This window comes from Anabrus simplex, chromosome 6 (genome assembly GCF_040414725.1).
Source record: "Anabrus simplex isolate iqAnaSimp1 chromosome 6, ASM4041472v1, whole genome shotgun sequence".
NCBI classification, from domain to species: Eukaryota; Metazoa; Arthropoda; class Insecta; order Orthoptera; family Tettigoniidae; genus Anabrus; species Anabrus simplex.
In genome coordinates this window covers 298,087,026-298,105,946 of record NC_090270.1, presented here as the reverse complement: position 1 = coordinate 298,105,946, position 18,921 = coordinate 298,087,026, and the positions used below count along the sequence as shown (strand labels likewise).

Sequence of the window (18,921 nt, the reverse complement as noted above, 5' to 3'; positions counted from 1 at the left end):
ATCTTCCAAAGTCAATATGAATGATAAAGTCAGTGTGTGAAACAGCTGTACAGTCAACTTTGAAAAATGGCATGAAATATGAAATGAGTTTTTCTAGGAAACTACACTGTTGACACATCACAGTATTTCTACAGTACAGAGATAATGTAGAAAATAGTTTGAAGAACTATATGACATAAACATACAGAGAGAACATTTTGGATGTCTGTACTGATAGATCATAGAAAGAATTATTATATTGTAAGAATGTCAGTGAGTGATTTTTCAGCATCACCTTCTACATTAGTACATTTTCAAACATAATCACATTACCGTATTCAATGCCATTCAATGTTCATAGCCATTTATTACAGCATGTCTTGGGAGCGAATTGTGATTGCTAAGGCTGTTACTGACAAGTCACATCAAACTGCCAGGATAAAATGTCGCATCCCATATACATAGACATGTTTCAACCCCTTGGGCCATCAACAGTACACACAAATTTTCTGGAACATTAAAATAAAATAAAAACGCTTGTGTGAGAAAGTCTCTTTAGAAAATTATATTTTCTTATTGCGATCTTCTTTTAAGAGAGTTCTTGTGCATTTCTTATTATAATATGTAAACATCATTAAAATGTTCTTTGGTTTATATTCTTGAGGAAATTAAACATAAAAGTAAGTAGGTAGTGAAAGTTTGTTGGACCTTATATGACTAATAGTCTTAATATTTTTGTCAAATGTAGACCAAGGTTAATTAGTAGTTGTCAATCTTCTAAGAGTTATAAGAGTTACTGTTCTGTGAGAAGGAACCTATAAGAAACAAAATTCTGTTAAAATTGTGGAGAAACTTGAGATTTTGGCATAAAATTATGAAGAAGAGGAGGGGTTGTCTCACCTCATGGTTCGATGGAGTAGCGTGTGTGTTGTGACTGGAGGGGATCCCACTACTGAGCAAAAGATGTTGCGGACGGCATGCTTCTAGTGTAGAGGCGGGGCAGGAGGTGGGTGTGAGGGAGGAGTTTGGGTTGTAGGAAGGGTGGGGTGGAGACAGAGTGGAAAACTTTTCTGGAGGCTGATTATCTTCAACTCTACTTTTTTCAAGAAGTTCATCTTTCTGGCCCTGAAATTTAAAAAAAAGCAGGAAACTATCAAATAACTTTAACCATCAACCAACGTCATAATAGAGGTAACAATGTAATCAGAATGAAAAGTAGAATAGAAAGAAGGACATAAAAGATACATTATGTAACACAAGCCATCTAAAGTGAAAGTGATGAATTCTGGTCACAGTGGTAAAAGAAAGACTGTTATCTTTTCACAGAGTATGAGAGATTTGGCTCTGTATCATTTCCAGATCATTCTTTTTTTTATACATTCCAACAGTTTCTGTTCATTAGTAAGAGTAGAAGAGGAGACTGCTGAATCTTCCATACTTCTACAACTTGATGCTGATCCTTCTGTTGCTTTACATAGCAGTATGTTGCAACTATAAACACAGCTTGACAACTCAAAATGTGAAGCTTGACTTCACATTTTCCTAAAACATAGGCCTTGTATACTCATCAGCCTTATACTGTTCCTCAGTTGGTTAAATAGGACACATACAAAGAAGGTAACAGTCCAGCTAAGCAACTCAATGAGGAACAATCTGGTCTACATCGATATACTACCAACCATTCCTCTCTGATATTGCTCCACCAGATCTTCGACATTCAAATGTTTCAAAGGTTTGTTTCTTCTCATATATTTTCTCTTGCACATGTTCAATCCACAACCATGCTTGCTTATCGATACGTTGAGGCCCAGTTTCATGATGCCAAGGATTTCCTTGGCAGTGTAGGAGATGAAGTCTTGAAGTTCTGACTAAGTGTCTGCATTTATGGGTGGAATGTGATTTTACTGATCAGCACAGCTTTGTGATCCTTTAACTTCCACCTTTTTATCTTCACTGAATCTGTGGTGCTGCTCTGTTGCTTGTGACTTTTTATCTTCAATCTAATACAAGAAGATTGTGTTGTGGAGCAAGATGATCGGGAGAAATAACTTGGTCAGATAGGCTACAAAGGGAAAATCACGTCTCCTCAGGACAAAATATATCAGAATGCTGTTACCACCACTCATGTAGATAACAAAGGGTTGGTGCATTTCTTGAAAAACATATTACAGGTTTGCTTCTGCAAATTTGAGGATTCATATTCCATTGTCATTTGGGAATCCATAACAGCAATTTATATGCCACAGGTATACATCCCGAATATTTCTCACGTGGCCATTTAAGTCACCATAGATAAGTAACAGGTCTTCTTTGGGACAGGCAGAGATTGTGGTCTGAAGCTTGATCCAGAATTGATCTTTGGTGTCTTCATCATGTGCTGTTCATGGAGTGTATGCTGAGAACACTTGAAGCCAGCAGATGGGAAGGTCAACAGTAATAGACATAAGACGGTTGGAGTATCTCAAGACTTCCAACACAAACTCACAACAATGGCAGCACCATTGTTTGGACACATCCTGGTAAACCAACTTGTAGCCCTCTTCAATGCCCTCAGATTTCTGGCCCTTCCACTGGTCTCTTGAAGGCACACAAAGCTTGAGCAGCAGAGCTGGGCCAATTCATGGCTGTGTCCAGTCAGTGTTCCAATACTGAGGGAAGCAATTTACACTGGTATCAACTTCACTTGAACTTGCTTATTTAACTGGTCTTTCTCATGAACCTGTAGCCCTTGCACACTTCTCATGTTGATCAGGTGAAGCCAGCATGCAACACTTGAAGGGAACACCTAACATTTAACATTATTCATGGCTCAGTTATTCAATCCATTTTGTTACAAAAATAATACCAACCAGCCTGTCACCCCAGCCTGATGTTTGGATCTGCATTCAGCCACCCCTAATATGAAGAACAGATCTGTTTGAAGCCTTCCCTAAACTAGGGAACAGATGCATATAAATGATCTTCTCCCAAGGTCTTCCTTCCCCAAGACAGGCTGCCTTCACTACAACTGAAGAGTCCTGTCTAACCAAAGGGATTCGGTTTAACATCATGCCCGGGGCAGTCTTCTATTCTTGCCGACTGGCATCAAATAAAATTTATTTTCTAGTAAATGTGCCTGTGCTTCACTACAGTATTCTACATTGTATATGGATTTCTATGTACACACAGTAAGTAAGATTATATTAAATTGCATGTCTCTCAGCATTATCCAGAAACACCACAGGGAGGACCCCATATGTTGTTTCCGATGCAAGGTGCACATTGGGGAGTTTTTATGATAATGGCACTGCCATTCACAGTTGAGTTTGGGAGTTTCAAATATAACAGCAGGCTCACTTGCCTGCTGCCATTCACAATGGAGATGGGGAGTTTTCATTATAAAGAGAGGTCCCTTTTCCTAATGCCAATCACAATCAAGTTGGGGGATTTGATTATAATCGAGAAATGCAGCTCTCTCTAACATATAAGGGACTGAGATATGACAAAAAGTCATAGGACCAAAAATGTAGATATCTCCAAATTGAGCTCTGATTGTGCTATCTGTTTTATGATACGACTTAACATTTAGCCACCAACTGCCCCAGAAAGAAGGTCCGCACCATCATTAAAGTAGCCTCCATATTTTTATACTTTTTGGGGCCAAAAACTTACTCAATTGAACATCTTGGAATTTTTCCTCAAAGGAAAAAGAGTCCACTAGTTTTTAGGACTGGCACTCACATACATATGGAGAAATTAAAGAACAAGGAAATAAAGTTACGAAAGTTGACATTAACTGAAGATAGGATAATAACTGAGGACAGACGGAGAGGACAAATCGTCCTATCCATTTTCCTGGAAGTTCCTCATTCAGATGGTTACGAACGGGCAAAGTCGAATGTGGTGGAGCTCCATACTGTTGCAACCATATCGTCAAACGATCGTGCAAGGGCACATCCTCCAGTAGCAGTGGGAGTGCTGCAGGTAGCATGGGCCCATCCAATGGCCCACAAGGAAAAAAGATCCAATCAGGTGATCCCCCAAGATTCCACACCAAACATCCATCGTACTTGATTGGCAGCCTGTCGCACCCAGTGAGAATTGTCCGGACTCCAATAGTACATGTTGTGGCGATTGACGTTCCCATTATTGTGGAAGTGCGATTCATCCGAAAACAAGATATGTAATACGGATACGAGCTGCCTCCAGAATGGCCTCTTCTGTTTCACCAGATGTAATGGGCCTATCACAGACTGGTGGCTGGTTGGAAATCATGCCTGTTGTCCTTAAGCGTCTTTCAACATGGCAGAATGTAGTAGCAGCCAGGTGTCGCTTGTCGGGATACCGTTCCTGGTACAGACGTAGTGCCTCAAACACTTTTTGTCTTGCTTCCCCATAAATGAGGAGCATGTCAACGTATTCCTCTGTGGAAAACATGCTGAATGACAGCAGAGATTACAGCACACTTATGCCCTAATCAGCGGAGTGTGCGCAGAGCACAAGATGAATAATAGCGTCATTGTATTGTTTGAATGTGGCAAATGTTGACCTGCGTTTACATATTCAAACATCACACCGATGCAAAAATATTTGAAACCTTAGTCCTATTCAAAGACAATTGTAACCTCTAACAGTATTCCACAAATATGGCATTATGTTACTTCCCTGCTGGATAGGACAAATCTGTAAATACCATGTGGATGAATTGGAAAAATTAAATGCCCTCACTGAATTATGATGATATGAGTTACTCTTCCTGGTTTTCCTTTGTATATTTTGTAATTTTCTGAGTCTAACGTATTACTATCTGTATATCTGGTTTCATGAAGAGCAAGTATTAAGATTTTCTGGTCATCTAGAATTTTGATTAGTTCTTTTAGTTTTCCAACTTTCAGAAGTGTATTAATATTTAGCGTGGCAAACAAGTATTTTTGTTTTGGTCTCAGTTTGTTGTTAGTTGATGGGTCACCAGTAGAAGACTCTGACTCCTCCTTGCATGCTATTCTGGGCTCTCCAGAATCCTTAGGCATACTGAACTGACATTTCCGATTACCACCTGGAGTGGTTATTCATCATGCATAGGTTACTTGACTTTCTTGGAGAAGAAGCAGGCAGTCAAGCAAGACAGGAGCTCACAAACATAATACAAGAAATCTGGCAAATGGAGAAAATTCCTGATAATTGGAAGAACACACTGATACACCCATTATATCAGAATGGTGACAAAACAGGTGTGAACAATTACAGAGGAATCTCCTTAGTAGCCATTACATATAAAATACTGTCAAAAGAATTGAACCAATAATAGACAAATAAATTGGAGAATACCAAGGTGGGTTCAGAAAAGGTAGATCATGTGCAGAACAGATTCTAAAACTGAGAACTATAATAAGAGACAGGGTTACAAAGAACAAAAACTATGTTATCATTTTTGTGGACTTAAAAAAGCGTACGATTCAGTAGACAGAATTTTGCTACTGAACATTTTAGAGGAATTTGGAGTTGACACAAAATTAATCAATATATTTAGCCAAACTCTGAATGAAACTAAGTCCGGAGTGAAATTTATAGGAGAGATCTCAGATGAATTTGAAATTAAAACCGGTGTCAGGCAGGGAGATGGGCTTTCCCTGATTCTTTTCAATATCGTAATAGGAGTATGGGAAGAAAGACTTAAAGAAAGGGGACTCCATTACGATGTAAGATTAGATTCAAAGCATAAAGGGGTTGGTGACTGTTTGGCCTTTGCTGATGACATAGCACTCCTCTCTGGAAGTATAGAGACTGCCTTAGACAAATCAACCTTCTGAAAAAAATAGCAGGAAAAGTTGGACTACAGATATCTTTTGAGAAGACTAAATTCATGTCAAATATTAGGGATTCACCCACAGCGCTAAAAACAGATTACAGGAAAATCAACAAGGTTAATAAATTTAAATCCCTAGGTGAAATAATTCAGGTTAATGGACTCGATAGGGAAGCAAACAGATCAAGAGCAAGAAAACTGGAACTAGCACACGAACTCACTAGAGATACCTACAATAAGAAGAATCTCTCAAGGAAAACTAAAGTCAAACACTACAACACAGTAATCAAACCAGAGAGTCTGTATGCCACAGAATGCATGTTCTCTATGAAAACTGGTGAAATAGAAGAGATAAAGAAAGAAAGGAAAGTACTGAGGAGAATTTGGGAACCGTTGAAAACAAAGGAAGGAGAGTTTAGACATAGGAAAAATAAAGATCTATACAAGGATGAAGAAAATGAAAGGTGGTTAGACACAATCAGAAAGAGGAGATTAAATTTTTTGGTTACATAATGAGGATGGATAACAGTAAAGTAACAAAACGAGTGTTTAACCATGTTTACAAGAGCAAGAATGGCAACCAGTGGATCCAAGGAGTAAAAAAAAGCAGATATGACAGTGATTGAAATAACAGACAAGACGGAAGAACTTTCAGAAGAGTGATACAAAATTTCAAGGGTTTTGAGGAGAAGGAAAAGAAGAAAGGTAATAATAACATCTGAACACAAGAGAGGAGGAAACAGCAAAATGAAAGGATGAAGAACTATTGGAAGTCAAGGAAATAAGGATTAAGATGAATGCACAGGATTACTTTCAATGGTCCTTAGATGGTCAAAATTGAATAAAGAAGAAGAAGAAGAGGCATTTCACATATAGTCTAGAGATATTCCTATAAACCCGCAGTCTATGCAGTGATTTTTAAATCATACATATATCCAAACCTGCTCCTGGATTAGTATACTCTAAATACGAAGTTTAGTCAAGATCAATCCAGTCGTTTCACTGTGATGGTGGAACAAACTGACAAACAGACCTGAAAGCTAAAAATCACTGATATGGTCTTGAGTTGACCTAAGATGGATAGATATCTGAAAACTTGGCAAAATAAACTAAATTACAGGCAGTGGTATCCCTACAACTTTATTTATATAGATTAATGAGAAACTTTGCAGCTGTTGATATCCTCAAACTTTGCAGTTACTGATATCCTCCAGGAATACTTTCACAGTTGAGTTTGTTAATTCATTTACTGACACAAATGTGTGGGATAAATGAAAGATGGAGGTGTTCACTGAAGAAATAAGAATCTGAATGTGTTTTTTGCTAATGATATTCCTCCTAGCTACAATGGCAAAATCCAGATCACTGAGCTCCTTGCTCTGTTTAAAATGAGTGTGTTTTTCATGCTTGAGTTAAAAGAAAGGATATCTTAATACAGTGTAAAATTATACATTAAAAATCTCTTCAAACAAAGCTGAGCAAAAGAAATTAGGTACACTGTTGTTAGAGCTCTGCTTTTCTGTGAAAAGGTCTATAAATTGTGGTATGGAGTAAAATAAAGGAATTAATCTTATATTTATGATCTAAAGCTTACTTAATTGCTTTTGGTATGCTTGAGAGAAGACTACTTTTCCATCTGCAGGAATATCTGCATTGCTGGCAGTTCAAAATTCACATGAAATAACTGCTTAGGCTTTCAGGGCCAGCATCTTGATGGATATAGAAGAAATTATTTTTCGGGCTTGTAGCCCATGGACAGACCGGCCCTGCGGTGTAGGGGGCAACGTGTCCACCTGTCATCTGGCAGCCCTGGGTTTGATTCCTGGCCGGGTCAGGGGTTTTTGATTGTAAATGATTAATATCCCTGGCCTGGGGACTGGGTGTTTGTGTCGTCCTTAACGTCCCTTTCCTCACATTCAACACTCTACACTTTCGCGATTACACTTACACACAGGTTCCTAACATATGGTGAAAGTAGTGGCAAAAGATCTGCAGAAGTCGACGTCACGAACAAATATCATTTTTTTTGAAAAGACCCTGGACAGCCATGAAATACATCACAGGGACACAAACATACTGTCAACAACAGTACACTACCATACTCAGTCACAATGGCAAACCAAAGAATTTTCTAACATAATAACAGTTGTAATAAGACAAAAGAAAGTGAATGGGTAAACAGAGCCATATTCAAAAGAGCCAAAGTAAAGAAATTAAGTGAGTGCAGGAGAATAATGACCAATTACCAACCACCTACCACCAACCTGCAGCAAGCCCTTTCAGCATAGCAAAAAGTCTGAACTGCACATTGGGAGGACACAACCGTAGCTTCAGTTCACTTATGACCTTCAGATAAAGGACCCCTTGAGAATGTCAGGCAAAGTTTATGATGAAATATTGGGGACAATTAACCCACTTTGACCACAGCCTATAAGCTCAGAAAATAATTTCTTCTACAGTATATCCAACAAAATTCACAACTTTATTGATCTCGAGCAAACAATGACATAACATGCACAAATGCAATGGTAGTCAGCATCCTGAAATATGACAATGAATTCCACAATATTATAATATCAGATGAATTCCACTATGCACTGAGTGGCCAAAAGTCATGGGCAGGGGTGTCCCATTAGAAAATGTGCCATGTATGATCCCTGAGCATTGCGGCTAGCTGCGGCGTAGCTGAGCAGTCTGTCACTAATATCAGTGTCCTGAAGTTGGCAACACGTTGCGAGTTAACCAACTTTGAATGTGGAACAATAATCGGCAGATGGCACATGGGTCATAGCATTGCGGAGATTACATGCGAATTCAGGTTTCCGAGGTCAAGAGTGTCGAGGGTGGATCCTCAATATCGCAGAGAGAATGTTACCACCCGCATTGGAAGACCACAGGTGTTAACGAATGGACATCACGTCGCTTATGCAGAACCATACTGGGTGCTCGACGGGCTACTGTGAGTTAGATCACTGCCCAGTTGAATGTTGGAAGTCAGGAACCCATTTCTACTATGGCTGTAAGGGAGCAACTGTACCACACAGGCGTCACCAGCCGATGACCAACTCGTGTCCCTTTGCCGACACCTCGACACAGACCTCAATGACGTGCATGGGCCTGCAAACATTGGCAATGGACCATGGAACAGTGGCGGCGTGGGCCAGGGCCAGTGTTTCCTGGTTCCAGTTTTGATGATGCTTGTTGTTTAAAGGGGCCTAACATCGAGGTCATCAGGCCCTAATGGTACGAAACGAAATAACGAAAAGTTCAAATTCATCCACTGACCAAAATAAAATAAACATTGTCATGAAGAATGAATGGATGGACATGAACCCAAAAAAAAAAAAGAAAGGAAAAACAGTGGATCAGACGCAAAAAAGATCGGAAATAATAGTATTACAGACCAAGGGACCACTTAGAAAGCACAATGATGCTTGATGACTAAAGGGGTGCAAAATCCACGTCTAAGGCCCCACAGAACGGTACATGTTGCGAGTAAAGTAGAACCATGGTATTTGTCATGTTGGGGTACTAATCAAAAGCAGCGAAGACTCACGGTGTTCCACACACGATGGTACTACTCACAAGTATTGTACATCGTACAAGTAACGCAGACCTATGGTGTTTCTGACACAATGGCGCCACTCATAGCCAACGAAAACCGATAAGGTTCCTCACCGAGTGTACTAACCACAGGGACTCGCACTATCCCGTGGTGTTCCTCAACATAGTGGGGACCAATCACAGGCAACGCTGACCACGGCGCCGCTCATAGCCAACGCAAACCGAGAAGGCTCCTCACCGAGTGTACTAACCACAGGGACTCGCACTATCCCGTTCTGTTCCTCAACATAGTGGGTACCAATCACAGGCAACGCTGACCCACGGTGCCGCTCACATAGCGGTACAACTCACAGGCTACGCCCAGATCCACGGTGTTGCTCACATGGGCATGACGCACGGGTACTGGAAACCACCCGGCTAGGCTCTTTACTGCTACTAATCACAAACCTACTTCGTACCTAATTTAGTGGTACTACTCGCAAGTACAGGCAACCCATGGTGTTCCCCGCATGATGGTACGAATCAAAAGTAGTTTCATGGTTCTAATTCAATCATCCCTGGTCGCCCCCTTTAGTCGCTTCTCACGACAGGCAGGGGAGACCGTGGGTGTATTATTCGTCCGCGTCCCCCACCCACAGGGGGTAGGTTCCAGTTTTATCGAGCTGATAGGTGCGGGAGAATGTGGTGTATGGCCCATGAAGCTATGGTTCCTGCATGTCAACAAGATTGTGTCCAGGCAGGAGGTGGCTCAGTTCTGGTCTGGGCGGCGTTCTCATGGTCGCAATTAGGCCCCATTGTCTGGCTGCAGGGAGCGCTGACAGGTGCACGTTATGTGGATATTCTTTCAGACCATCTGCATCCCTTTCTGGCCCTGGAGTACCCTGATGGAGATGCCATGTTTCAACACAACAATACACCATGTCACCGCTCTGTGGTGGCACGCAGGTGGTGGGAGGAGCACTCCAGTGAAGATATAACAAAGGATTGGCCCTCCAAATCCTCCGATCTTAATCCAATCGAGCATTTATAGGATGCTGTCGATGCTGATGTATGCTCCATGAACTCCGCACCAATTACACACAACCAGTTATGGGTAGCAGTGCAATATGTGTGGGTCCAGATCCCTCCAGAACAATTCCAACACCTTGTATGGTCAATTCCTCGCTGTACTGCTGCTGTTTTGAGGGCTCGTGGAGGAGCAACTCATTATTAACATCACATTCAGTGTCTTCGCATGACTTTTGGCCACTCAGTGTATTACAACAACACAGTAATGCATCTCCCACCCTTTCTATTATTTATTTTTTTTCTCTCTTTCTATGTACAAGTGTATGACAGTTTTCATATATTTAGTTCAGAAAAATAATTCACATAAACTTTCTTCAGAATGGCTGTTCTATGTATTGCAAGAGAATTCTTGAACATTTACCAACTCAGAGACATCTCTAGTTCTAGAGCAGAAGTGAACATTGTTGGCTAATAAAGTAATTTCCTCTATCATAAACACACACCAAAGATGCTTTGGAATAATACTTATCTATAAAATATCCTGACTTGATACTTATTTGGAAAGACATGGGTCTGACTCCACATCAGGAAGTAAAAAAAAATATAGAAATGTGATTTTCACCTCTGAGGTTAACTTAGCCTTTACCAAAAATGGAAACAAGTTTAAGCCCTGTGGACAAAGGCAGCAATTAACCCACTTCGACCATTCGAGATAATAAATTAATGAAATAAGTAAATATTATTTCTTTTTAGCAAAGATAATATACTCTAGTCATGAGGACTAATTATAAGGGAATCCTTGCTCTTTAGTGTTTGTGGCTATTATTGGAATAAGAAAACTGTGTTTATAACAATCTAATTGCTGTTAGCTTTAAAGGTGCTGAATATCCTTGAACAGTGTACACTCTAGCCTGTTTAGTTAATAAACCATAAATAACTGCTTGTCTATTCTGCGTCTTACCTTGTTTGAATATTGTGGTTGAGTAACTGGTGCAGAGGATGAGGACTCTGTATTTATTCCCTCATTGGATAGTTCATCATGCGAATCAGTCTCTGTCTTTATCCAGACAGGTTTGTCTGCTGAGCACTCTTCTGTGCGTGCCACCTGAGAGCATTTTAACACACATTATCCTGACTTATTGAAGAAAAAGAAACCATCAGTTATTCATTATCAAATCAAGAATTGAAATGAACACTCCAAATACATCCTCCAGCCATTCATTTAAGCAATAACAATTTAGAATGAAGGGAGATGAGAAAATGGAAGATTCCTTATGTCTTACAGATGTGATATTTTCTAGAGAAGAAGAGCTGACCAATAGAAGATGGACAGTAAAGATGAAGGAAAGCATCCTGACACAAAGATCTATGTTATGTTCCATTATGTTCAGAACTTGCTGTAGTATCATAAGGTGTATTATAACACAAACCCTTGCTCTACATTTCAATTTACAACACTTTTATCACAAACTAATACAAAATACAAAAGAGTACATATAATAGGGGGAAAAGGAATTATTATTCAGAATCAAAATATTTATTTTGCAAATGGAATATTTTACCCAGTGGCAAAATCATGAAAAATACAAAATTCATATATATGTAAATATTTATAAATAATGTACCACTCATAATATTGTCTCCTGCTAAGTTCTTACATCCTCTTGCCATGACCTCTGCACATCTTTTGGGAAAGGGTTAAAGATGTACTTTGGTAAGCTGTTCTGTTCTCTTTCCTCCTTTCCATAAATGAAAATTTCTCCCAGTTATTGTGCTATTAGCTTAACCTTCCTTTAAACTCACCATCAAACCTACCGCTATAAACACTTTCAGTCTTTAATCTTTTTCCAATATCCTCCCAAGCACTTCCCCTGTATATGCCAGGAACAATGCCGGCCAAAACATGACAGAATATTACTGTAACCAAGTTTCAAAGGTTTTCGGCAATGGTGATGAGTTTACGTTCGATGTTCAGCATCGGAAAAAATGCATCCTACTATATAACACCTACAGTGAAACATGGGGGGAAGCTCTTTGATGGTTTGGGGTTGTTCCACATTCAGTGGAGTTGGTAGACTGCACCAAATTCAAGGAACACTGGACAAAAACAGTTACCATTCCATCCTATCTCGTTATGTTCTTCCATCTGGATAGCAACATGGGTTTGTCATCCAACAAGACAATGACCCCAGGCACACGTCTCGCTATTGCACGAATTATCTGCAAAACAAACATAACTTTGGGGAATTGTTTTCAATGGAATGGTCCCCCCCCAGTCCCCAAACTTAAATCCAATTGAGCTGCTGTGGGAGGAGTTGGATCGGCAAGTCCGAAAAGAGTGTCCCACTTCATCGGAAAAGTGAAGAATTTTTCATAAAAGAATTGGAGTGGGTACAGAGGAAAGCAGCTAGGTATGTGATGGTGGACCATAGAGTGAATAGAGTGCAGAATGCCTGGCAAAGTATACCCGAATCAGTGTTAGAAAAAATTGTTCTGAGAATGGCGAGAATATTTAAAGGTGTACTTGCAGAAAAGCGGGGTTTCTTTGATGAGAAGAGGGTTTGATTGTTCTGGTGATCTGTGGGAGTAAATGCGTACATATTATCTATTTCTTGCTCAGATGTAATGGAAAAACATAGTTTTATTGTAAATTTTTTTAGAATATATATTTTTCAATTCATTGCATAGGTATGTTGTTTTCTTTTAATCTCAGTCCATTCTTTAACAGTTCAATGCTTATCCAAAAAAATTTGGCTGGCCGTGTACATACCCACCAATCTTGCTCTCAACCCCCTTTCTGTTAAATTTTCCCACCTGAGTTTCTTTAGCATGATACTAACACTGCTATTCACTCTATGGTCCACCATCACATACCTAGCTGCTTTCCTCTGTACCCACTCCAATTCTTTTATGAAAAATTCTTCACATGGATCCCATACCCCTACAGCATACTCCAAATGAAGTCTTACAAATGTTAAATATGCCATTTCTTTTATCCCCCTGTTTGCTCCTTTTATCACCTGCATTACCATGTGCAGTGACCCAAATGCTTTTTTGACCACATACCTACATGTTTTCCCCAGTAAAATTTACCACCCCCTAATGTGACCACTGAGTGCCTTCCAAATTTATATTTTCCAGAGCCATTATGTAACTGCCCACTATTCTGCATGTCTTGTACCCAAAACTATCTGCTTGACTCTTTTCAGCATTAATTTTCATCCCATTTTTCTGAGTCCTCCTGCAATATTTTACACTCACCTAAGCAAATCACTTTCCTATGCACAAATAAATCCATCTGCAAAGAGTACGATTTGTAAGTTCAATCCTTCTTGTACATTGTTCACAAAAATGTAAAAGAAATTAAGGTGTCAGTTTAATGACTTGTGGTAAACCCCTTCCCACTTTCTGAGATTCTGACAACAAAGCTGCCAACTATCAGAAATCAAAAATAGGAAGATTTTTTTTCATTCTTGGCTTTCATAACATATATAGCGCCACGGTCTAAGTGAAAAAAAAGACAGGATAAAAGGCATACATACCTACAGTTACAATGAAATGGCGTATGGCTTTTAGTAACAGGAGTGTCCGAGGACAAGTTCAGCTCGCCAGATGCGGCGACCTGCATGTCATGATGAGGATGAAATGATGATGAAGACAACACATACACCCAGCCCCCGTGCCAGCGAAATTAACCAATTAAGGTTAAAATTCCCGACCCTGCTGGGAATCGAACCCGAGACCCCTGTGGCCAAAGGCCAGCACACTAACTATTTAGCCATGGAGCCGGATACAGTTACAATGTGAATTGACCATTAAATTTTAAATCTTAAACAAAAAAACATAAAAATGGTTACCGGAACAAGAAAATGTACCTAATCAAACATTATTGACACATATATACGAATAATAATACAGTCAAACCTCGATATCTCGAACCTCCATTACTCAAATTTTCAGTATCTCGAAGTAACTTAAATTTTCTGGCAGTTTGTTCTATTCTTCACGAGTATTTATTTCTCTATTACTTGAAGTTTGGTTACATGAATTTCTTGATTTCTCAAAGCAAACATTTCCTACCTTGGAGCAAAAAATTCTCTGTAACTCGAATTTTGTGCAACATTAACTGTGCAATACCGTATTTGTGGTTTGTCAGGAACAGTTAACAAGTAAAGAAAGGGTCAGAGTGATGCTGGGAGCTAATATGACGGGAACCAAAAAACTCAAACTTCTAGTGATCGGAAAATCGGCAAAGCTTCGCTGTTTCTCAGGTGTCAATTAATTACCGGTCATGTATGAAAGCAAGCCCAGAAGTCGCGGATGGCAAGCTCCATTTATGAAACTCGGCTGCATGGTATTGATGAGAAGTTTCGACGTGAAGGGGGGAAAGGTTAACAGTAATGCACAGAAGAAACTAATGGATTGTTTTCCAAAGGTGTTAACGGAGCTATGCTTCTTGTTTCACTACTGTATGTACTGTATCCTGTCTTCTAAAAAGTTACTATAATAATTAATAAGTGTAAAAATAAAGTGATGTCGTAAAATAGAATTTCTTTGTATATTTTTAAGCACTGTACTGTTAAAAATAATGTATTCAGTAAAAGCCCGTAGATAGATATAATTCAGTGCTATACATGCTCAAAAACGGTATTCTCTATATCTCGAAATTTTGATAACTCAAAATAAAATTTATCTCCCGAGGTGATTCGAGATATTGAGGTTCCACTGTATTTACATCACACTGACACACGCAACAAAATACATAACAGTTTCCTTTATTAGACTAAAATGAACGGAAATTTAATTTTATAGGTATCTCTGAGCATTTGGAGATAATGTTTGTTATATTTTCTGGCTATAACGTGAAGAGAAAATACTAGAAACTGTCACCGACACAACTCCCTGAAATATATTCAACTCATTAAAATTATGAAGTAGGAACGAACAAAAATGCACTGAAATACGCGAAGGTACCACATACAAAACAGATCGGTATGTCTCATACATTATAACATATGACTTTGACACGGCGAAAAGCACAGAAATAATGTTAATAGTGTGCGAACCAGACAATAATAAACTCATTCTTTCGTCCTGAATAACTGAGTCGCTAGCGCACGCTAGCCTCTCTTGCTTGTAGGACGATTGCCGTCCCGAATTCCCAGCCGTAAAGCACACATGCTGCTGTAGCGAGCAGGAAACACGATACATGAAGGTGATGGACGATACACTTGCAAAATAAAGCATCAAATAAATACGCTTGAAAATAAGGTTGGGTAAATAACACAAGCACAAAAGAATTTATCTTATATCATAGGGGAGGAGTACTTACCGTACTGGAGGTTATATTGGTCAAAAATACGAAGAACTAAAAATTAATCAGAAAATCGGAAGACGAGTTAAAAAACGGAAAGTTTCCGGGAAAATTGGAAGGGTCGGCAGGTATGTGACAACATCCATCTACCCTTGCCTGCCTTTTCCTCAAGAAAGCTTTCACCCTATCTACTACCATCCTATACAGTCCTATTTTTCTCATTTTCTTGGTAAGTATATCATGTCAATGAAGGTCCCTTAAAGAATATTCCACCTAAGCAACAATACATAAATTGTACTAAACAGCCTGTTTTATTATTTCGGGACTAAATAAGGATCAAAAGTAGTCCTGAAATAATAAAACATGCTACTGAATGTAAATATAGTGTTAATTCAATCAATCAATACTGATCTGCATTTAGAGCAGCTGCCCAGGTGGCAGATTCCCTATCTGTTGCTTTCCTAGCCTTTTCCTAAATGATTTCAAAGAAATTGGAAATTTATTGAACATCTCCCTTGGTAAGTTATTCCAATCCCTAACTCCCCTTCCTATAAATGAATATTTGCCCCAGTTTGTCCTCTTGAATTCCAACTTTATCTTCATATTGTGATCTTTTCTACTTTTATAAACGCCATTCAAACCTATTTGTCTACTAATGTCATTCCACGCCATCTCTCCGCTGACAGCTCGGAACATACCACTTAGTCGAGCAGCTCTTCTTCTTTCTCTCAATTCTTCCCAACACAAACATTGCAACATTTTTGTAACGCTACTCTTTTGTCGGAAATCACCCAGAACAAATCGAGCTGCTTTTCTTTGGATTTTTTCCAGTTCTTGAATCAGGTAATCCTGGTGAGAGTCCCATACACTGGAACCATACTCTAGTTGGGGTCTTACTAGAGACTTATATGCACTCTCCTTTACATCCTTACTACAACCCCTAAACACCCTCATAACCATGTGCAGAGATCTGTACCCTTTATTTACAATCTCATTTATGTGATTACTCCAATGAAGATCTTTCCTTATATTAACACCTAGATACTTACAATGATCCCCAAAAGGAACTTTCACCCCATCAACGCAGTAATTAAAACTGAGAGGACTTTTCCTATTTGTGAAACTCACAACCTGACTTTTAAACCCGTTTATCAACATACCATTGCCTGCTGTCCATCTCACAACATTTTCGAGGTCACGTTGCAGTTGCTGACAATCTTGTAACTTATTTATCACTCTATAGAGAATAACATCATCCGCAAAAAGCCTTACCTCCGATTCCACTCCTTTACTCATATCATTTATATATATAAGAAAACATAAAGGTCCAATAATACTGCCTTAAGGAATTCCCCTCTTAATTATTACAGGGTCAGATAAAGCTTTGCCTACTCTTATTCTCTGAGATCTATTTTCTAGAAGTATAGCAACCCATTCAGTCACTCTTTTGTTTAGTCCAATTGCACTTATTTTTGCCAGTAGTCTCCCATGATCCACCCTATCAAATGCTTTAGACAGGTCAATCACGATACAGTCCATTTGACCTCCAGAATCCAAGATAATGAAATGTCCTTTAAGGTGCCTTCAATGAAATTAGGAAATCAACACGGAACATGAAAATCATAAATGATGATAAGTGCACCACAGTTTAGTCTGTCAAAGGGTTTACACAAGTCTGTTGCTATACAATCTAGTTGTTCACTCTTGTCTAAAACATCTGACACATCCTGCTGGAAACCAGCAAGATGAACGTTGCAAATTATCCTACCCTGAAACCAAACTGCCTAGTGTTAATCCAACCTGTATGTTCTAAATATGCCCTGATATATTTGTCTACTATGCCTTTAAAAACATTACATATGATATATGTAAGACTCACTGGTCTGTAGTTATCACTATCTTCCCTTTGTACTACTTTTTTACAATTTGCTTTATACTGCACTGACACAGAACACAGATGGGTCTTATGGTGACAATGGGATAGGATAGGCCTAGGAGTGGGAAGGAAGTAGCCATGACCTTAATAAAGGCACAGCCCCAACATTTGCCAGTGTGAAAATGGGAAGCTACAGAAAGCCATCTTCAGGGCTGCCGATAGTGGGCTTCGAACCTACTATCTCCCAGATGCAAGCTCACAGCTGTGCACCTCTAACCACATGCCTAACTCAACCGGTCCATTTGTACACTGATACTACCAAAGCCTCTTTCCATTTTTCAGGTATGACTCTGTTATTTAGATAATAATCAAATATAAATCAAATATAGATCTCATGTAAGGTCATTTGTACTGCCAAATGTTCTAGTTGGCACATACACTCTTTCCCCTTCTTGAATAAGATTTCTGAGCCCTCCCCATAGCAATTATGTTTTCCCCTCCATTTATCCATTCATCAAGCCTGACAGTTTTGAAAAGATCAAAGTGTATGGCAACAAAGTTCGAATTGCTACATGGAATGTATGCACGTTAAATATGACAGGGAAGCTAGCAAATGTGGAAGCAGAAAGATGCAGGCTGAAAATTGACATTCTTGGGTTAAGTGAAGAAAGATGGCCTGGATCAGATTTTCAGATTATGAAGGAAGGATCCTTGTACTTTTCAGGGGGGAAATGATATTAACCACAGGTATGGAGTTGGCATGATTGTGTTAGCAATGACTGCAAAATTGTTTTTAGATTTTGTTCCAATTAGTGATCAAGTAATGTTAGTAAGGTTGCAAACATCACACCAACTTATGAATATCATCCAGGTTCATAGACCAACTTCTGACAAAGATGATGAAGAGATAGAATCATTCTATGATACCTTGAATGAAGCACTAAAACTTACAAAGAAAGGGGAGATAACATTTGGTCATGGGTCATTTCAATACAAAGATTGGCCTCAGTGCTGAAGGTGATATTGTAGGGAGCTATGTTCTTGTTGAAAGAAACACAAGGGGAGACAGATTGGTGCAGTTTTGCACAGAACATGAAGTTTTCATTTCTAATACCTTTTTCAAACTTCACCCTAGGAGGCTGTACACATGGACTTCACCCGCAGATAATGAAGAAAAGACTGTCAAAAATGAGATTGATTTTATTCTAGTGAAACAAGAGCTGAAGAAATTCATGAAATCAGTAAAAACCTATCCTGGTGCTGACATTAACACTGACCACAACCCAGCAGTAACGGACTTTAAAATGCAATGCTTTAGAAATGCTACAGGGTGTGTTACAATATCAAGACGCATAGACATCAGAAAATTGGCCTGTTCTGATTTCAGAACTAGTG

The 18,921-nt window shown here is 39.2% G+C and overlaps 1 protein-coding gene across 2 annotated transcripts in view; it reads right to left on the bottom strand.

Annotated features, from left to right (window-relative positions):
- The window catches only part of LOC136876480 (transcriptional repressor RHIT), a 143,992-nt gene that overhangs the window by 31,384 nt on the left and 93,687 nt on the right, over window positions 1-18,921 (bottom strand). The window contains exons 4-5 of one of the 2 annotated variants that reach the window (XM_067150477.2): window positions 11,298-11,441; window positions 880-1,104 (exon numbers count right to left, since the gene is read on the bottom strand). In XM_067150477.2, the coding sequence (XP_067006578.2) occupies window positions 880-1,104; window positions 11,298-11,441 (369 nt within the window). The remainder of the gene's footprint in view (window positions 1-879; window positions 1,105-11,297; window positions 11,442-18,921) is intronic. The other variant, XM_067150478.2, reaches the window with a different exon arrangement.